Below are 18588 nucleotides of genomic sequence, written 5' to 3' on the forward strand. Positions count from 1 at the left end.
AAACCGCCACCATTTGATCTTGATCAGATAGCTCTCTGGGGGCGTTCGCTGGGATCCCATCCCCAGCGAACGTTCACCAAATATCTTTTCCAAAACACATAGTCGCATAGAGAGAAAAAACATTGCATAAACTTAAATAAGCCTTCTTCTTTTCCCTATTTTTTCTTAGGGGGGGGGGGGTCTGAGTAGCTTTCTTGCTTTTCCATGAGTGTAAAACCTCCTCATACTATTCATGTATAACTTTTTTAATACAAAGTTATAAGGGATACCCCTACACTATATATGGGAACCCGAAAATGCTTTCTTGGTGAAATTTGAAACTAGGTGCCAAGATTTGTATATCCACCCCCAAAATAAGTAGGCTCTCACTTTCTAAATCATGTATATCATTAGTCCCCTAATCACTTGCTACACACAGGAATATCCACTTGGGTGAAGATGTCTTTTCTGAAGAGCATCCATGGACATCGCCGACGAAGAGTCCCTCCATGATTGGATTAGGGCCCTCCATATCTGGATTTGGCGATGACTGGACCGCATCCACCTTGCTTCCTTCAACCAAGGAGCCCCTCCCCCAACAATACATGCTTGCTCGACAACCATCTCAGGAAGGCGGCAATAGGATGATAGGGGTGTGGGTGGCTAGGGTTCCAGGTGCCCTCGAGAGAGAGTGACGAAAAGTTGGGTCTTACACCCAAATATTGTCCAAAGTCACAACTTTTAGAGATTTGTTCGAGGGAGTGTCCATACCTAGCCAGTACCTGTGGCGACTTATGACGATGAACGCATCATCCGCCCGACGACAATCGATCATCTCTTGTTATGATCATGCTTTAATAGTTTCAAAAGCCCTGAGAAGCCCCCTCTTAGAGCGACATGTCAATATGTCATTGCCAAGCTGATCAGCCATGTGTCTCACACATCCTCAGATGTAAGTGCACCACCCCCTCACCAACACAAACGATATCACTTGGAGACAACGACCACTCACACACACACACCAACAAACAAGTAGCATGAGAAAGATGGAAGTAAGAAAGAGCACACACGTACGTAGTTACTAGATCCAAAAGGTTACACCTCATTGATCAGATCCAAAAGGTTACACCTCATTGATCATGCATATGCACCACATCGACTACACTAGAATCAACAAGTAAAAGAGAGCTAGAGCTAGCAATCTCGATCAATTGGTAACTTTGATCACTACTACATGGTTGATGATGATGATGAGCTCCATTAGCCAATGTGACATCTGGCTTTAATATAGAGAGACGTTGCAAGAAGCAACGTAGCTAGCTAGGAGTAGGAGAGTGCCATCCATCCATCCACTTGGCTGGGCTTAATTTAGCTTAATTAATCACTAGCTAGCTAGCTAGAATTTTCTAGATCCCTCCTCCCCACTCGCCTGCCAGCTTCCTCGCCGCGTGGCACGTCGCCGCCGTCGTCGTGTCGTGGTGATCGCCGTCGACCATGGCGTCACCGCCACAGTAGCTGTTGTTGTAGTTGCCGCCGTTCACCATCATCATGTTCATGGCGTTGGCGGTGCAACTCGAGTAGTTGAGGTAGTCGAGGAGCGTGGCGTCCGGGAGGTACGACTCTGCCGGCCCTAGGTCCAGCCCGTCGAGGCCGAGGCTTCCCAGCAGCGCCGCCGAGTCCAACTCCATCCCACCGGCGCCACCGTCGAGGTCGCCTCCGCTCGGGTAGCAGTACTGGTCCTCCCAGTTGAGTTCGGAGAAGCAGGGCAACGGCGCCGGTTGCAGCGCGGCTGCCGCCGTCGATCCGGACGTGGACGCGCTCGGGCTCGGGTTGAAGCCGGCGGCAGGGTAGCAGCAGAGCTGGTCGCTGCCGATTGCCGCCGACTGCGAGGAGGACAGGACGCCTTGGCCGTGCTGCTCCATCAGGGGCGGCGGCGCGGCCGTGGAAGCAGCGGCCATGGACATCTTGTCGAGGAGGCGCGGCATCCAGTAGCAGCGGACGGCGTCGCGGAAGACGGCGGAGTTGGCGTCCACCTTGAGCTGCCTCGCCTGCTTCTGCACCCTGGTCCGCCAGTAGTTCTTGATCTCGTTGTCGGTGCGGCCGGGGAGGTGCTGCGCGATCCGCGACCACCGGTTGCCCCACTTGGCGTGGAGCTCCAGGATGACCAGCTGCTCCTCCGCCGTCAGGTTCCCCCGCTTTATGTCAGGCTTCAGGTAGTTCAGCCACCGGAGCCGGCAGCTCTTCCCCGTCCTCTTCAACCCTGACATGACAGAGATATATATACAGCAGTAAGAAAATATTCATGGCGATCGACATGCATGGCCAGATGCATGGCGGGAGATCAACTCACCGGAGCAGCGGGCGAGGAGGTTCCAGCGGCCCTCGCCGTGGCAAGCAATGTAGCTCATGAGGAGGTTGTCCTCCTCCAGCGTCCAGGGGCCTCTCCTCAGCTCGGCGGCCTCCTCCTCCATGGCCGCCATCGCCATGGGCCCAGCTCCTCCTCCTGCTGCTGCTCCTTTCCTCCGTGACATTGTTGGTCACCTCGTAGCTACTATATATGACTATGATCGATGAACCCCTCTGTGGGCACAGCTAGGTAGCTCCCTTACCTTATAGATAGATGGGCTTGGATATGACCATGCACAAGTACTACTACTACTAGCGAGTGCAGGAGTGTACTGTGTGTGTAGGGGGTTAGGATTTCGAAGCAAGGAGAAGTGGGAGAGATGAGATGAGATGAGAAGAGGGCCTAGCTGCAGAGACAAGTTATTGGTGGCTAGCTACCCTTTTATAAGGACTTGTGGCAATCATATGGAGCGTGATCTTTTTTTTAGGGTAACTGCATCCACGCTCCTCCAAAGGCTCAAGGACTTTGGCCTGCAGTCTGGTTCTTGGGAGGAAGATAGAAGGGCAAGTGTGTTGTTGGAAATCAAAAGCTGGTGAGATGTTTCAAAGCTTCTTTCGTTTTTAATGGGGATGAGAGAGAGAGAGAGAGAGAGAGAGAGAGAGGCTTTGTGGGAAGAAATAGTGGCCTACTGATGTTTAGATTCTTTCCTACATGAAGCGTGTTTGACTGAACAATTTGTCACCCTTGCACTATTAGGATTAGACGAGAGAGGGAGGGGATGGGCAAATTGTTGGATGTACACATATGTGCATTGTGAACCACCACCTCCTTTTGCACTAAGAAACAAAAATAAATAAAGGAGTATAAATTCTAGAAGGAATAGCTAGCCTTTTGTGATAAGATCAAACCCAAATTATAGACATGTACACCATATGTACATTGATACCTCTTTATCCTTCTCCTGATAGAACACCTCAGTAATCAATAAGTATATGCACACCTAGCTAGCCTTTTATTCCATCAGAATAATTCTTTTGTTGTCCTTGCTTGCAGAAAAGAAAGGAAGGAAACAAAAAACAACTTGTAGTAGTATTTTGTTGCCTTTTGTGCCGATTTGGGGCTGGAGTTATGTGGCCACACCAAGTCTACTTGAAGCAAAGAATAAGCAAACAATCAAGGAGACTTCAGCTCACCAAGCATACACATAGCTTTGTGTACTTTCTCTCCCCCAAAAAGCCAAGTGAAACACCAAACTTTGGAGACAGCGCCCTGAGAAGTAAGCAAACATTAGGTGGGCGTACGTGCTTGCTTGTGTAGCTCCCTAGGATGGATAATCATGTTAAATATTCGTAGAGCCTAATGATTCTTGACCTAACACTCACGGCCGCCTTGCTTTGGCCGGTGAAAATTTTCAACCCAAAGAGGGCTAGGTGTCTTAGCTTAGACAGCCTTGCATGATGTTGCCACAGTTGCATGCATGACATGTGGTCAAATACTTGCAGCTGATTAATCCTTGTGCTGCATCTAGATTCTAGATTAAGCGAGAAGAATGGTTGCTTTGCGGCTAGCTTGCAGTTTGCAGCTACCTTGACCGAATTAATTCTCAGTAGTACAGTCACTGTTAATTATGTTGCAAGGGAGGAACTAGTTGCAGTTATTAATAGGTTCTCATAGCTATTAAATATCCTAGTCAATTGAAAGATCAATCATTCAAACAAAACTGATGATAGCTAGCTAGCTAGTAGGGTTGTTGTAACATCACAAATATTGATAATGTGTTATACACAATTGGGCTCCTTTTGTCATTGATCCCTGTTTATGCCGAACAAGTTTTTTTTGGTTAATGTAAACTATACATATAATATACTAGATGATACTTCACTCATTGTTGCGGGGATTTAATTTGGTATATTTTGACGAAATTGATTGTATAGAAAATGCATATTTGTATTAAGGGATAAGTATATTTTTCGTCCTTGAACTCTTCCGAGAGTTTAGAAATCGTCCCTCAACTCCAAACCGGATAGTTTTGGTCCCTCAACTATCAAAACCGGATGGTTTCCGTCACTCGTGCCGCTTCGGGCGGTTTTGGTCCCTCAACTATCAAAACCTGTAAAATTTCATATTTTTTGATTTTTTTTGCTATTTTTTTCGATTTTACTGTTCGCCGCGTACTAAAACCGCCCGAAACGGCACGAGGGACAAAAACTATCCGGTTTTGATGGTTGAGGGACGAAAACTATCCGGTTTGGAGTTGAGGGACGACTTCTAAACTCTCAGAAGAGTTCAAGGACGAAAAATATACTTATCCCTTGTATTAATAATACGAGAACTGAAATTAAAAATACATATGATTTATTGCTTTTTATTATTAATGTAGTTGTCACATATTTATTAATATAAGTAGCATAATATAGTGAAAACAGCAGAACCTTTTCCCATACATATTTGCATTACATATTGAGAAAAGTTTGGGTAGTTATATATCATAGCATGGATATGGTGTGTATATTCCTTCAAATGGGCAAAACTAGATTGTCAATTGATCAAATACTCTAGCGGAATCCTCGGAAAATTCTTACACATGTAATAATTAAACAACAACATCACTCGGTGAATGCAGTACACATGTAAGTATTGTTGGCCGGTAAGCTTTTCATATGGACCACGTATGCACTACCGTGGCTAACAAGTGACACTAGGCCACGTAATGATCATTGCATTAGCTCCTGAACTACCAAAAACAATGATTCAAAGATATGTGTGCTTTTGGACGTCGGTAACTCAGTATTATACTTTATGAAGTTCCATATAAGATAACTGAGCTATCGATGCCAGTGAGTAAACTATTTTCCTGAAAGGGAGGGGGTGTCCCCGGACACTGCAGCTAGTGATATGCACGCACCCATAAATCGGTTACGCATGAAAAGGTTATTATATTTTCTTTCTAAGCGATATGTCTAACCAGTTTCTACCATGTGCATGTCAGCCATTATATACATGTCAGGTTAAAGGCATACAGAAATAGTCTAGATAGATGTAGTGTGTAACAAAATTTTATGTCAATTACATACACCACTATAGATATGCATACAGTGATATGTCTGTAAGCAAAACAACAAGATGAGAGAAGTCTAAGGGCCCACCATGTGGCTCCTCACTCTCCCCTTTATTTTTAAGTTGTTTTTCTTTAAAAGGCTATAAAAATTAAAATATTTTTTTAATATTTAATTTTTGCAAATGAAATAAAATAGGAAGAGGTACCAGCGATGCAGCCTTTTGGTGCTAAAGCTCCATGGAGCTCTTGAATTTTACAAAAAAATCACATTTCAAAATTTCAAACAATTCTGGCAAAAATTACACATTGATATATGGATGTATAATATATGTGTGCAAATTTCCATGAGAAAATACATTGACACGCAACGCGAGCTACACAAAAATGACAAATTCTGATTTTGAAACAGTGATCAGTGTGTGTACTGTTCACTACAAATAAAATCAACGATTTCACATCTTTCTGTAGCTTGCATGTTGATGTATTTTCTCATGAAATTTTGCACACATGTAGTATACATCTATCGTCAGTGTGTAATTTTTTCCAGAATTTTTGGAGATTGTGAAATACAAAGTTTGAATTTTCCAAAACAACCGAGCTCAAGCACCAAACGTGTTTTCTGAGGTGCCAGTCCAAAAAAGAGAAATTCATAAAAAATAGAATACAAGTGGAATAGGACCAGTTAAAAAACTAGAAAGTTGGTCTTGTCTAAAAGTACCTCTAGAAAGCTTTCTATAGGGTGACCGCCAATTAACCGCCAAAGAGCTTTGTATGTTTGTTAAGTAATAAATACATTTTGGGTATTTCATATATCAGAAATACTGAATAATATTATATTAATTAGTTTTGGACAGAATCACAAACAATTTCAAGATTTCAAAAATCTAAATAATTATTTTGGCCACCATTAAAAATAATTATTGTTGACTATTTAAGAAAACTAAAAATACATTTCAAAAAAGTCAACAATTTCGAAAACTGTTTTTCCTGATTTTTTCAAAAGTTTGGTTTTAGGCATTTCATTTGTTCAAAATAAGGGTTTAACTATTTCAAAATTATTTCGAATTATTCCAGAAAGATTTTGCATTTCCTAAAATGTGATAATAGTGCTAGCTATCATCACTTTGATGTTAGCTAGCACTATTATCCTTGATTATTAGTGCTAGATATTACAATTCTCTACGTGGGCGTATAGATTTTTGGAGTGTCCTCCATTATTAGTGCTAGCTATTACTTCACCTTAAAAATTAAAGTTCCCCTTGAAAATCCATACTCCCTCTGATTCAAAATAAGTATTGTGGTTTTAGTTACACTTCTTTTGGATCGGAGCGGGTAGAGGAAAAGGAGGAGGAGAAGAAGGACATTGTATAGGATTCCCCTTGAAAAACTTAAATTCTCCTTAAAAATTCGTACGGTATTAAATGCTTGACAGTGCAGCTAGCGTACAAAAACTGGTGTCTGATGCGAGTGTCCCGTGCAAGTGATTTGCGGTCTTAAGCACATGTCACGCTCGTTGGCCGTCGAATGGAAAGGAACAACGAAATGTGGATATGTTGGTGGTCTAGCATCACCAATGGCACCGGTTGATTACGCCTCATTTATTCCAAAAAGATTTCACACTTTCGAAAAAAGTGATAGCAACTATATTCCAGAAAAGGATATGAGATTTCATTACTTCATATTTCATGAACACACAATTCCAATAAGTTAAAATTTCAAGGGTCAACTTAAAATATTTATTTCAGCTATACTATGGCAAAAATAATTATTCATGTGACTGTATTTTTCTACTCCATCTGATCCAAATTAATTAACGCAGTTTCAGTACAACTTTGTTCGATAGTCATCTTACAATACGAACACCCACGCGCCAAAAAAGACGGCGGCCTCCACCACACGGTACAGAGCTTACAAACGTGTCGCGCAGCGGTACGTACGAATACGCACGTGTACACGTACGAACGCGACATCCTCACGTCACTAGCTGGCAACCAAGCAAGCATATATGTGTCCCACAGTGTGTGCATGCGCACCTCACGCCGGGGTTGGACACGCAGCTTCTCCGGTCGACACATGGCACGCAGCCTCCCGCCTCGTCCCATCCGTCTCCAGCCCCTCCGTCCGACAGCGACCGCCATTGACGGCGATCCCCATCGACCACCTCCCCCTCCCGTTCACCCACTGACGCATGCAACACGAATTCATCGTCACGATGATCTATACCATCCATCCATCCATGATCGCCGTGCGCCATTCTTTTCCGCCTTCGCCCGGCTTACTTTCGCCATAATCCACGGCCAGATGGATGATGGTGATGGTGATGGTGATGCCGATCAACGGCGTCGTTGTCATGTTTCCATTTCGCTAAGCGTGCAGCAGCAGGTTGATTAACCTGATCCGACTTGGCACGCGCGCGAGAGTCGTCTGTTCTTTTAGGGTAGGTCGCCGGCCTACGACGTCGACGCCGACGCGCCCGGGTGCCCCTCTGGCGCGGCGACGACGCCGGCCGTCGGCGACCACGACCATGGCGACGGCGACTGCCGGCGATCGGTGTAGTAGCTGTTGGGCGTATTTACTGATTGTTTAAATTCGTGTCCATATGCATGCATGCTTCTTGTAACTGAGGTGACAAGTCCGAGGATCGTAGCTGGAACACGCCACTCCTCCTTGACTTCCATGGACACGAGCTATAGCTAGCTGCTGCGAATATATATAGCTCTTGCCAGGGAATATATATGGCGTCGATCGTGACAAATAATGTTAACATGGCTTGAGTTATTTGTTACTAACCGGTAGAGAGCCTTGGGCTGCTGCTATTAATCTGCTTTTATTTATCTGATTTTCTCCATGATTCGGCACGTTTCCATATATTCTGCGAGAATGATGCCGTGACATATTCACACGGAACTGGATTAATTTGCTACTACGATAAAGGTATATAGCCATATAGCCTGCTTTAGCTAGGTGAAACGAAAAATGAACCAAAAGGACTTTTCAAAACACAAAATCTTGTAACTAGTAGAGCAAAAAGGAGAGCTGTAGTAGCTTTCGTCGCAAAGAGAAAAGAGTTGTAGCTTAGCTGGAAAGATATGCTTTAGAATATATATACCACCTAAAAGAGATTCATATATTCCTAGCTAGTTTGTGTGTCAGTATATGCACTGTGTAGCCTAGCAAATGCAACTTGTTCCTACTGCGTCAGTACGTGATTAGTCGGCAAACCAAGGCAGAGAATGGTTTTTTGATTCAGCAAATTGTTTCTCTTTTTGCTTGTCAAATAAATCGTTTTGACACGGTCGACAGGCCAAATGGCCAATCATGGCGTCTGAGTGGTGGTGCTTCTAGTTTCGTTGGAGGGCGTGTGAAGATTTGTCTTTGGCGGATCTCGTGGGATTCGACCGGCGTTTGTCTTCGATTGATCCATGTGGATCCGTTCTTCATTCGTCTGTCTTCATGTGTCTACAGGTTGGATCCTTTCGATCTACGATTCTTTTCATCGGTGGCGGTTGATATTCTAATGCGCTGGTCTTATGTGCCTTGGCACGACGACTTTTCAGCTGTCTATTACAACAAGGTTTGCCCGACTCCGATGAAGGAGGGGCAATGACGGGGCTCGCCTTCGGCTCGATTCAGTGCTTGTAATAATCGTTAGATGATCTACGGGCCTGGATGTATTTTTTTACTTTTAATGTCTTTATACTACCTTAACAATTGATAAATACATTTAAAGTTTTTCCTGCAAAAGAATGGCCAATCATGATATATACCGCCAGAACCAAAAGAAAAATGTATAGCCCACTAGCTGAGTAGCTACAAGGAATCTCGTCGGTTTCAAAATAATCGTTGGGTTAACTTAACGGATTGCACACACGTCAAGTGTACTACCTCCGTCCCAAAATACATGGCATATAAACTGAGTCATAAAATCAGTACTTTCTATGTTTGACCAAATATATAGATGAAACTGTTAACAACAAAAATACATTTTATTTATATACAATCAATTAATATAAGATGAACATTTTATTTATATACAATCAACTTTTTACAATATACGGTGAACAATTTCCAATTACACGTTGAACATTTTTTTAAATAAGCTGGTTTTTGTTTTGCAAATTACACACCAAACAATTATTTAACACATATATGATGACAATTTTATTTATATACAATGAATTTTTTTAGTATATGGTGAACAATTTTCACTTACACACTGTATATTTTTTAATGACGGTGAACATTTTTACAAAGTACACATTGTCAAATTGTTTAATATGCAGTGAACATTTATCTATATACAATGAACTTTTTTTAATATATGTTGAACTAGTTTTTGAAAATCATGAAGAATTTTCGACATCCCAAAAAGTTTCTGTACAATTTGAACTCTTTTTGAAATTTGTGAACATTTCCTGAAATTGTATTTTTTTTAAATCCCAATTATTTCCCGAGAAACACAAACAATTTTAAAAACGTGAACACTTTTAAAAAAAGAGGATCACTTTTCGGAAGTATGATTTTTTGAGGAAAAAAGAGAATAAAAAAATAAGAAAAAACTGAAAAATAAAACTAAAAAGAAAAGAGATACAGAAAAAATAACGGCAAAAAGGAAGAAGAAAAACAGCCCGGAAGCTTCCCAAAACCGGCAGGAAAGCTTCGGCAACATATCAGTTTTTTTTTTTGAGGTAATGGCAACATATCAGTTGCGGACGAGATTTTGAGTGAGCGGAAGCGGAAGAAATGGGCCGCTCCAAACAGATCCGTAAGTGACAGACTCGTCTCAGACTTGATGAACTGAACTGAAGCTCCTGTCAGAAAAAAGGAAAACTGAAGTGAAGCAGAGCACAGCGTATTCAGTTGCAGTTTCAGAACCTTCAACAACCTGAATTACTAGCTTCCTGTTTCCTTCCAATCAATAATCCAGAGACCAACTTCATTTGGTGAACCCAGAGAGCAAATTGGGATACGGCGAGATGCCCCGCTACGCCAAGAATTCCATGTCTCCAGAGACCATGGTGTCATATGATCCTCAGTGACCCTCTGAATATCTACGACACTATGTGCTCACACTGTATACAGCTGCTTGGCCTATTAAGTTCCATTTCAGAACAGTAAAAGCCACCATATATGTATACTATTCTCTTCCTCACCTGCTCATCAAACTGAGTCTGCCCAACCAGGCCATATATGTTCACAAGATTAACGACACCACATCTTCATTCTTCAGCAATAAAGCAACAGACCAGGGGCTCATATATAGAACAAATGTACAGTACTCTGTTTTCACAGGGATGGCCTGCAAGGGTTGGATGATCTTAATACATGGCCTTCGCCTTATTGCAAAAAATAAAATTCGGTATCATTCTCTCGATCTCGCTTTCATACTGTATTGTTGTTTGACTCGCTTCCATGGATGCGCACACTTGATACGTCTGAGCCAGCTTCTGGCTACAGGAAGAGGGGGAGGCTGCCCTCGATTCACCTGCATGCATTTGATCAAAACAGTTATAAACCACCTTCATATGAAGTTCAGTTTCATGCCTAATTGCAAGCTGAATGTGTGTTCTGAATTATAACTGTGCGTCGGTGCGTGACAGTTACCAAATCTCCTTTTCAGTATTTAAAAAAGAACTCCTTTTCAGTTCTAAAAATCTCATAATGACACCTATAAAATTTTCTACCTTAACAACAGATCTAGATCACAATTCAATTCAATTTAGTGAAAAAAAGTACCACTATTCACCGCAAATGTAGCAGCGCTCCTATGAAATACTTAAGGGTATGAAACTAAGGCTAGTAGAGAAGTACTAGTAGCAGCAGCATCAGACATACAATTCCTTCAATCACGTATAACCTTGGATGATGTTCCTTCTTTCCTTTCGTAGCCCTTCCTCTCCTTATTGTACGTCATATTATTCATCTGAATAATCCTGCAATTTAAGCGAAACAAAGCAACATGAAATATGTTCATTCAGGTTCTAGCATATATGTATACTGATGAAATGCAGATGCATGGAATTACCAAAAGGAGTAGCTATTATGTTTGGAAAGAGTGACAGAATTATCACCTGCACAACATTTGTATCGATCTTGTAGGGCTCTCTTGTGTACAGTAGGTGCCATTTTTCTCATTGCCTCCATCCTTTGCATAAGCCTCGACATGCTGGATGTGGCTGAACTTGTACCACTCCGAGCCAGATTTTCCCAAAGCCATGGAGGTGAGTACCTTTCGGCTGCAGCTCAACAAAAAATGACTTGGCTTCACAGTCTGTAGGTATAACGGGAGTTGTTTCTCACTGTGCCACAGATTCAGCACAAGTCTTCTGAGTGCAGGCACCTGCTCAAGTAACTCGACCTTTGGGCAGAAGCAGATCTCAAGATTTTGCAATTTGGGAATATTAGAGATCCTAGTCATCTCTGGCATGTGAGACAGCCTGAGCTCAATGATGGAACCAAAGTTTTCAACAGCGTCAAGGCGCTCGATGTTGCTCATATATACTTTTTTCAACGCCCTTGCATGGGATGCAAGGCCGGGGGGGATACGCCTCAAATTGCATCTTACGATACTAAGCTCATCCAAGATGGGCATAGCTTGCACTTCCTCCTCCCACTCCCAGTCCTCCCATTGCACCAATGCATTTAGCTTAATTTTATGCAGTCTTGGAAAAGAAGTTGTCACCTGGGATGAAGGATGATGACGGTGATCCGGGCACTGCACAAATTCAGGTCCAACACGCTTGATAGCTGGCGCTCGGTCAACTGCTAGGAGCTCAAGACATGGGAGCAGACACAAGCCATCAGGGAGTTGGATGCAACAAACAAGTTCGTGCATTGTTAAAAATCTCAAGCTCTTGAGATGCGATGTTGCTGTTGACATCATCCATCTTGGGAGCTGGCGACCAAAATATCCTCGGATGTTGATATTTTCGATGCAAGACGGAGGATAGAGTTCATCAAACACCTCCTCAATTATTCCTTGTTCCTTCTCAGAGGGTACTCTTCTATTGTTGTCAAGTGTATTGGTGCAGTGTAATTTCATTAAGGTAAGATGTACCTTTGCAACAAGCATGGCCTTCAAGGCAGACGAGGTAACGGCTACATTCTCCAAACCCTTTAATCCAAGATGAATGAGGTGAGAAAGAGGTCCCAACTCTTCCAAACTACACCAATCACCATCCACGTAGGCTGGGAACCCATATAGTTCCCTCAGATTTGTCAAGGCACAGAAACCCCTAGGCATACTATTTACACATGTGTCGTCAAGGTCAAGAAATCTCAGTTCCTCTAACTTGACAATGCTGTCAGGAAGTTTCACCAGACTCCTACAACCTTCAAGACCAAGGTGTTGTAGGAATTTTATCTTGTGAATGTCCTCTGGCAGGCTGTTTATATCATTGCAGTTTTCTAGTGTTAGATACCTCAAGTGTTTGAGCTGATATAGAGATTCAGCCAATGCAGCAAAATTTGCAGACTCTACATGTAGAGTTCGAAGACTTGAAAAGCTCATCAGCGAATCACCAGACTGAATCTTGAAATTCCCAATTATTATTATCGATCTTAGAGATTTTTGCTCTTGTAAACATCTCCACTCAAATTCATCAGATTGCCCGCCTTTGGTTTCTACAGAAAACCTAAGAAATTTTGGCAGACTAAGCTTGCTATTAAGAATTTCTCCACTATGACCTATTAGTGCTTCATCTCTAGTCAAAAACTGAGCAAACGATCGAACAACATCATGCATGTGGCAAATAGTTTGACTGGAATATAATGGATCTGGCTCTATAAGGTTCCTCAATATTAGCTCCTTATGGTACTCATTTCCTAATTCTTCCAATTTATCAGTCTCTCCATGAACAAATCCTTCACCAATCCACATTCCCACAAACTGTGCGTGGGTAAAACATATCCTTTTAGGCTTAAGGGAGAAATGCAGAAAGCATTGTTTTAAACATGGAGACAAGTCCTCGTAGCTAAGATATATTGCATAGTTTAACTCTTCTGGCATACGACTTACTGACCATATAGAATCATGCAAAACCTTTTCCCAATCACGCCGTTCTTTGTCCTTCTGGATAGGAGTCCTCCCATCACTTTTATGGCAAGCGGTAACCCGTCACATTTTTCTATGATTTGCAACCCAATATCCTTAAGCATATCAACTGCAGGTTCAGTTTTCTCTGTTGTGAGTACCTGCAAGCAGTTTAAGCATGTAGAATTAATAAGAAGCACATACGCAAACACACTGGAGTGGCTACTAGACTAACTGATGTACTCATAAGTTAAGTTACCAAACAAAAGCATCGAGCTACCCGTTGATTAATAATTGATTTGATGCTCCACTCACAGGGACATCTCAGATGGATTAATGCCGTTTTCTCTGCTTGTCTTACAGTTATGAAACATCAAAATGATAATCTAACAGAGCTAGTTACTCTCAACAAAAAAATAATCCATGAACATGCCGCTTGAACAGCAAGTAATGTGTGATTAATTCTAGAATAATTAATTAGGGGAAGTCTAGTTAGCTAGTTGTGGAGCTAACAAGAACAATAAGGTTTACATGCATTGAAAGTGCAACAAGTTTGCCGTGGTAACAATACTAATTGAATCCTAGCAGCATCATTCATCAAACAACAATGAACATATATACATAGAGACGCAATAAACGGCGGGTGCCCTCATAGAGACGCAATGAACATAGGTATGAAGCACAAAGACTGCTCGAAATATGGCTATGACCTGTGCTAATAAGTAATAAATGAATATACTATTGATTTTTTACTTGAGATAGAGCAGAGGTTGCTAGTAGCCATACACTCACCTGCTTCTTGAGCAATGACCAAGCATCTTCGGGCTCTAATTTGTCAACATGGTGGTAAGGAAGCACAGCTTTCATGCCTCGACCAATAGCTTCATGTCTTGATGTGATGAGGACTCGGCTACCAGGGGCGCTGTGGCTAAAGGGAGCCTTCAGCAAGTTGGTCCATTCATTGGTGCCCCACATGTCATCCAACACAAGAAATATCTTCTTGTCTCTGATAGCACTCGCAAGAGCCGGCACAAGCAAAGCTTTGTCTTGAGACCCACCACCTGGCCCTGGCAAGTTTCCATTGGCGGAAGTGATGGCCGTCTGCAACAGCTCAACCTCGCTGAACTCTTGTGTGACACTCAACCATATCTTTGTGGTGAACTTGTCTTGGATGGCCTCATCATTAAAGACCTTCTTGCTGAGGGTAGTCTTACCAATTCCACCGACACCAACTATGGCAAACACCATGATGCTATCACTCTTGTCCCCTGACTCCATCATGAGCATATGGACAAGTGCCCTTGTATCATCTTCAATCTTCTCCCCGACCACACTCGACCGCTCCAGCAGTGGATTTGTCTTGCGGTTGACAGGAGCAGGGTTGGTTGTCTTTCGGTTTTGGTAGGCTTCCAGCTTGATAAAATTGAAACTACCGCCCCTCTTGGAGATTTCATCTAGCTTTTGGTTGAGCGCCTTGATGCGGCTCCCGATCTCGTGGGCATGGAGGGGGTTTCGCATGCAGAAGAGGAGTGGGTTAAGGCACCCCATGTCCTTGGATGGACCTTGCTCCATGACTCTGAGCTGGCACAGGTCGAGGATGTCAGTGGCGTGATACATGGCGCGCTTCAGTTCCTCCACCCACTCCCGCACACTCTCGTCTGTGATGTTCCTCTTATCAGAATCTGCAAGGACATTTTTTAGGTCCCTGAGCTTGACACTTAGGTCATCAATCCCGCTAGAGACCCCAATCAGCATGGCCACTTCTTCTATTGCCATCTCAGTGAGCATGTTGCTGACGTAAGATGCCAAAGCATCCAAAACTCCTGCCATCAGCAGGAAGGATGTTGTTTTTGCTGCCAGAACGAAACATATAAAGAAGATTACTCTTTCATTATCATAATGATCACCATACAATCCCATGAATGCTTGAAACTGAACGACATGTCATTATCTCATTTAATAATTAGAGAAAAAGGATAATAAGTTCGTTCACCAATAATGTATCTGAAATGTAGTCTGATTCCAGTTATCTTCTGAATCCCTGGCTAATTCAAACATGCATGCCATATACGAAAGCAAAGGGTTCCCCATTTCCGAGAAAAGAACACGAAGACATCTTCTAACGACAAAGAGCTACAATTACACTGCAAGCACAACATTACTACTCCCTCCGACCCATAATATAAGAACGTTTTTCAAGCTAACATAGTTTGGAAAACGTTGTTATATTATGGGACAGAGGGAGTAGAAGAGAAAAATAAAGAGTAGAAAGGCCATAAATTTTCTGCATGGTATATACTACTCCCTCTGTCCTATAATATAAGATGTTATTACAACCAATGTACTCATATATTGGTTGTAATAACATCTTATATTACGAGATGGAGATGGAGGGAGTAGGAGCTAGTGATCTCGGCACACGGAACAAACTACAGAAAGTTAGCGAAATTAACTTCAATCAACGGAACAGATCAGAGGTGGATTGGTAAAGTTTCCTCCGGTCTTGCTCTTAGTGTAACTTGTGTGGAAGCGCCAGAGGGTGTAGCTTTGTTTATATTACGGATGGAGACAATTTGGAAGTTGTGTGTTGCTCAACGCGAGCCTTCGAGCCAATAAATCTAATTTACAAATTTAAAACATGACCAATCATTTATATGCAAGTCTTACGGGTCATGCTGCTAGCTAATATGATTCGACGCAAGATGGTGTTGAAATATCTGAAAATGTATTGGTGTTAAAAAGATTCGAAAAGGAGGTCTGATTTGATTTGGCCTTATGTTGAAATTATTTTTCAGAAACACCAAATATCTCCATTTTGAAAGAAACACCAAATACAGCGTAGCCGCACAATAAGCTTGCACATACTTACACACTGCTTACCGCGTCGATTGATGCCGCACGTGTTGAAAATGGCAACATTTTAACCCAATAAAAAGGATTCTGGGAACCACTAAGAAACTTAATTCACAAAAAAAGTAATAACAATTACAGTTAGCTTTCTACATAACGCTTTGATTACTTCGGGCATTGGATGTCACTAGGCACGTTTGGAAGACCCAGGTGCCTTTGGAGGTCAATGTTTTTCCTGATGCATTTTCAGTGGACAAAGGATAGTTTGGTTAAACGAAACTGGAATGGTAATAAACTTTGCATTTTGCATCCAAGAGCACCTAAACTTTGAGACTTTACCCCGCAAAAAAGCTATGTTTATTGTTTAGTATGACAATAATCTGATTCATTCTACTTCAGACCTAATTCCAGTAGGTATACATGTGAGCATAGTTCAAAAAAGTGCTAGGCGTTAATTGTGCGTTTTGCCACTTCCTTGCGATTTTCTGACCAAAGCCGCAGATTAAGCGCAGCTAAGCGCTCGCTTAGGCGCACCTTTTTTAACTATGCATGTGAGTTCAAAAAATAAATAAACGATTACAAAGTCAGTAGATGCTTGTATGTGTAGAAAGGTTCAGCAAACGATTACAGTTAGCTTTCTATATAAAGCTTTTATGTAGACACCAAGTCAGTAGATGCTTGTGTGTGTTGAAAGGTTCAGCAAGCAAATACAAACACAACAAAAGCTCCGAAGGTGATAATTTCCACGAAGAAAACGCAATACAGATACGGAGGTCAAACCTATATACCTGTATGTAACATTCATGAACGAACTTGTGCACAGATAAATCAGAACATATATATTTAAAAAAAAAGAGGGATCAGAACATATATTGTTGACAGACAATGGTATAAAAAGTTCAGTTTTTTTATCAATTTTGATTTGAATACATATAGAGTGAGGTATAACAAAGTCAGAGGTGCAGATCTAGAACCTGGCTTGCATCGCAAAGGATTCAGAATCCTGAAGGCGCCTCGCTGTGGCCGCGGGGCTGCATCGCGCCGCGGATATGCAACGCGAACCCTTGGACCAGTCCGGTTTTCCCGCCGCACCTACGCGGGCTGTGCCCGCCCAACGGCGACCCGCCGCGGCGGGTAGCGCTGGAGCGAAACGGCGCGGGGTCGGACCGGAGGCTGTCCGGCGAGGACGCGGTGCAGAAGCACACCGGCAAGGCGGCAACATCCGCGCCGGGTGGCGGCCAAGCCGATTGCGGCAGAGTGGGCACAGCCGCAGGGTATGTATGCCATAGGAACAGGACGCTGCGCGCGGAGGTACCAAGCGAAAGAAAGAGGAAAGAGGAGGAAGCTGCACGCCCAGGAAGATATCTCCTATGATCCCAAATCTAGATAGTAGTTACATTCAAGAACACATGTAATTCTCCGTAAAGAAATATAAGAGCGTTTAGATCACTACTAAACGCTCTTATTTCTGTTTATGAGGGAGTAACATATTAGTATAAGTTCTTTTTCCTTTGTGAGGATACTGCAAGTTAACAAGAAAATAAACTATGCCAGCAAAAAATTTAGGTTTGCGGATGATATGCTCAAGAACACAGGGAACATATTTCATCAGGTTAACAAGAAAAGAAAGATATGCCCGGAAAAATTGAACTTGATGCCATGAAGGTTTCTTTAAATGAAACCATGGTTTCCGTCAAAAAATAGAAGAAACCACGGAATTGCTCTCTTGGCAATCAAAAAAGAAATACAAGAAAGCTTGAAGATCGGATATCAGATATTTGGGAGAAAAGAGTGTATAGAGATAGAACGAGCTGGAATTACCTTCAATCGGTTGGAGATGAAGAGTGCGAGATGGATGGGTTGATCTTCGTTGCCGGCTTGTTCTATGTCAGCTTGTGGAAATGGGAAGAGACATTGCTTTTTTGTTTATGTAGAGACGAATGTGAAGGATATGCAAGTTACCCTGCAAAAAGAAATAAAAAGATATGCAAGTTGGCTTAGTTAAACAACCCCGGGTAGGTAAGTATTTCATGTATTCCAGTTGCACGGTCTTACCGTGTGTTCACCGAATGATTTTTTTTTGTTTGGATTATGTACCTTTTTTTAAGTAGAGCTAAGGATATAAATCATCATTTCCCGCAACAAAATACGTATATAAATCATCATAACATAACTTCCATTCAGAAGTTGCTCACCACACATACCGTGTGGCCATCGAACGATATTTGATGTCATCATGTTACATGTCAACTTGATTACTTGGTCATGATAAGAAGTTTGAATATAGATGAACGACCGACTCTGATCTGGTTGGACCGGCGG

The 18588-nt window shown here is 42.4% G+C and overlaps 1 protein-coding gene and 1 pseudogene across 1 annotated transcript; both read right to left on the reverse strand.

The window, feature by feature from the left end:
* Positions 1-1026: 1026 nt before the first annotated feature.
* On the reverse strand, positions 1027-2935 carry LOC123073772 (transcription factor MYB62). The gene is made up of 2 exons (XM_044496809.1): positions 2330-2935; positions 1027-2239 (listed from the first exon to the last, which is right to left on the reverse strand). The coding sequence occupies exons 1-2, from the start codon at positions 2508-2510 to the stop codon at positions 1386-1388; spliced, it is 1035 nt and encodes a 344-aa protein (XP_044352744.1). The 5' UTR covers positions 2511-2935; the 3' UTR covers positions 1027-1385.
* Positions 2936-10371: 7436 nt separating this feature from the next.
* Positions 10372-18153, reverse strand: LOC123073773 (putative disease resistance protein RGA4; annotated as a pseudogene).
* Positions 18154-18588: the final 435 nt, after the last annotated feature.

This window comes from Triticum aestivum, chromosome 3D (assembly GCF_018294505.1).
Source record: "Triticum aestivum cultivar Chinese Spring chromosome 3D, IWGSC CS RefSeq v2.1, whole genome shotgun sequence".
NCBI lineage: Eukaryota > Viridiplantae > Streptophyta > Magnoliopsida > Poales > Poaceae > Triticum > Triticum aestivum.

Bases quoted from the DNA above. Each gene is read 5' to 3' on its own strand.
- LOC123073772 (XM_044496809.1), bottom strand. From the start codon at position 2,510: ATGTCACGGAGGAAAGGAGCAGCAGCAGGAGGAGGAGCTGGGCCCATG. The intron at 2,240-2,329 runs GTGAGTTGATCT...CTGTCATGTCAG, and splicing joins CCTCCTCGCCCGCTGCTCCG to GGTTGAAGAGGACGGGGAAG.